At 35.5% G+C, this 3,482-nt stretch overlaps 1 protein-coding gene across 1 annotated transcript in view; it reads right to left on the reverse strand.

Moving 5' to 3' along the window:
- Window positions 1-3,482, reverse strand: part of LOC108743005 (dynein heavy chain 2, axonemal-like) — a 65,763-nt gene that overhangs the window by 23,836 nt on the left and 38,445 nt on the right. The window contains exon 12 of the mRNA XM_025979524.1: window positions 235-483. Within this exon, the coding sequence (XP_025835309.1) occupies window positions 235-483 (249 nt within the window). The remainder of the gene's footprint in view (window positions 1-234; window positions 484-3,482) is intronic.

Genomic DNA, 3,482 nt, shown 5'->3' on the forward strand with positions numbered 1-3,482 from the left:
TGAGGAGCTTGACGAATCAGTCTATAGAGATGGCATTAATAGACTGGAACACCGCTATGAGAAATGTATCAGCCTTGGAGGAGATTATGTTGAGAAATAAAAAAAAAAAATTTTTAAAAACCTTGTTTTTCTTGGTCAGGCCGGAAACTTATCAATCCACCCTCGTATATAAACGAGACAAACAAGTTTCCGTTACAAACTGTACGTATGGCATGAATTACTGTTTTTATCTACCTGCTCAAGTCTTTTCAATTCTATTGATTCTGGCAAGCTAATGTCGAAAATACCCAAGTCTCTTCGCAAGCGATCTTCTCTTTCCCTTATAAGTTTGAGTTGTGCTCTGATTCCAGACAAATATTTTAATGCATCTTTAGGATTAATTGATGACGAAAACGGCCCAGTTTCCAAGAAAACTTCAAGAAGTTGAACGCGATCTTTTTGCAAATCCTCTGCTTCTTTTAACAATTCTGTTTTAAAATCTTCCTGCAATAATTAATTATTTCAGGTTCTTATGAAATAATTAATCTCTTGGATATGTCTCTGAATATCAGGCTCATAATTAATTATGGAAGGGGTTTTTAAAAGTAAAGGCGGTTAGTTGAAAAAATTTATTTACAAATAATAATTCGTTCAGCTTCAACAAAAACTTTCAGCAGAGGACTAATCTAAGGATCTACTAACTAAATAATAGGTAGGTACATATACAGCACTACAGAAAGCACAAGTGAGAAGATTTATTTACAGTATTACTGAACACAATGACGAATTATTAACACTGATATTAAGGTTAGCAAAATAAACAAAAGTCGCAAACTTTTTACAATAACTAGATTATAACTAATAACCGCTGTTTATTTTGGTATGTAGAGATGTTACAGTGAGTTCAGGTTTGACTCTTTTAACGGATGGGATCAGGTTCATTTTGAAACCGAAGGAATGAAATATCTGTACCGGCAATACAGGACCACCCGAAAAATGCTAACTTATGAGTTTATTAGACATACTTTAACAAATAGTTATTTATGTAGTCCACTGTCATTTGGACAGTTCTGGTACATATTATTATTGTAAAATAGCTAAAAGGATAATAGTATTGGTAAGTGGTTCATGGGGCTACGAGATCGCATGACATTTAATATAACTATTACATGTGATATTGTTTAAATTTGTCTTCCAAATTTAAATTATTAATGTAAGTAATTAAAATGTTTTTGACCTTGACAAAACTCTTGTACAAACTAGAGTGGGTGGATCGGCTTGCGAGTTTCGATGATTTAGGGAGCCGGACCATAGATTCAGCCATAATGGAGGGGGGGGGTTCTCAAAGAGAAACCAGACTAAGACAAATCCCTGAAAGTACTGAGGGTGGCAGAGCTCACGAGAATTGGTATGGCACTCTAATGCACAATACTGCGACGTGAAAGTCAAGGGGAACCACCACATTATGATCCAAAGAAGAACGTACCACACAATTAAATGATGGCGTCCTCTGGGGTAAAGCGCTCCGGACGTAAACTAGTTCCCCATTCGGATGTCCGGGCGGGGACTACCTCGGCAGATAATTAAGACGTAGAAGCGGTTTATGCAGATATAGAAGACGTATTAAGTTTAGTAAGAGGGCAGGAAAACTTAATAGTTGTAGGAGACCTCAACGCAGTAATAGGTGACAGTAAAGTGGGTGCAATAACAGGCTCTTTTGGAGTAGGTAATAGAAATGAAAGGGGAGATAAGCTGATAGAATTTTACGATAAACATAACTTAACCGTCGTGAATACTTTATTCAATCATGACGTTAGGAGGCGCTATACGTGGAAGATTCCAGGTGATTTAGGGAGGTATTAGTTACATTACATACTTGCTAGGCAAAGATTTAAAAATCAAGTGAAGAACTATAGGAGTTTTCCAGGAGCAGATATAGATAGCGATCATAACTTAGTTAAGTATGAAAACCAATCTTAAATTGAAAATTCTGAAAAAGAGGGAAGGTAGGAAACGTCTTGATTTAGAAAACAAAAATGTAAAGAAACGCGGGATAGGTTAGGTAAAAAGACAGAGCAATACTAAAGGCGGCGAGAGAAACGAATATTAATTTACAAATTCGAAAAAGGTTTTTAAGGGTGTATGTTTGGAGCACGGCGCTGTACGGGTGTGACACATGGACGGTGGGCGCGGAGGAAAAGAAAAGGCTAGAAGCGTTCGTAATGTGGTGTTACAGGCAAATGATGAGGATACCGTGAATAGAGAAGGTTAGAAATGAAGGGATATTAGAAAGGGTAAGAGAACAGAGGACTCTTCAGGCATGAAGGTCTAGTCAAAGGGATATTAGAGACAGAAACGGAAGTTAGGAGGAGTAGATACGTAAAACAATTGATATAAATTATGATCAAGTAAAGGCCAGGTAAAACTAGATAAAACTTAATTAAATGAGGTAACACTGGGAGAAACCTTTAGCTTATGAATGTATGCAAAATGAGTGCAGTTAATTGATTAACCGCCTTCTTATGATGACTAATTAACTCGTTGACGTTAGAGAGCCCTGGCCTTGATAGTCTAGGTGGTATTGCTGGAACTCGGCACTTATTTCAGAAACACCCTATATTGGAAGTCGCAATTACAGGGTATGGTTCAGAGTTACAGAAAGCATTCGAGTTGGGTAAAATTTACGCAATAAGATACGGTTAGAATCCGGAAATTCAGTTTCTTCGGACGGCAGCCGTGAAAGCCTCAATCAATTCCTAATGAGCATCCTGTCGTTGCAATCTAATATTACTGAGTTTGTCGAATGTGAACTTACTGTATTTTGACTTTTTCATAGTAAAATAAAAATACAATGATAAAAAGCGTGGACAAAGTTATTCCTAGGTCAGTTGATTGGTAAATAAGTTAACATTTAGGGTAGCTTAAAACTCAGGTTTAAGAAGTAAATTCTCTACCCAGGGGCGGACTAAGGCCTAGGCACACTAGAAACGTGCCTGGAGCCCGAAAATTAGGTTTGTATCAAAACAATTTTTCATGATAGTGATGTTGGTAATTCTTCAATAGAGGAATTAAAATGTTATGAACAAAATTTAAACCTAGCAGAACTGAAAATGAAGTATTACAATTTAAGACTTTTATAAGTAAAGAAAATATTATTGCGCCTGTATCCATGGTCATTTATTCGGGAAAATAAATTTATTGCAACATTCCCTAACATAATTTTGAAAATTTATTTAACCCTTCCAATAAGATATGCAAGCGGTGAAAGATCATTCTCAGTAATGGCCAGAATAAAAAATTTTAAATATCCACATTAGGCCAACAAAAATTAATAGAAAATGAGTTATTAAATAGCTCTATTAATTATATCAAACTAATTGACGAGTTTGCAGAATTAAAAGTGAGAAAAACGGCAACTAATAAATCTGGGTATATTTGTGTTTAAGTATTGTTGTTATTGTTTGTTTTAATAAATTATATTTATTTAATTTTTGTACATGTAT

Source organism: Agrilus planipennis, unplaced genomic scaffold (assembly GCF_000699045.2).
Source record: "Agrilus planipennis isolate EAB-ADULT unplaced genomic scaffold, Apla_2.0 scaffold428, whole genome shotgun sequence".
NCBI lineage: Eukaryota > Metazoa > Arthropoda > Insecta > Coleoptera > Buprestidae > Agrilus > Agrilus planipennis.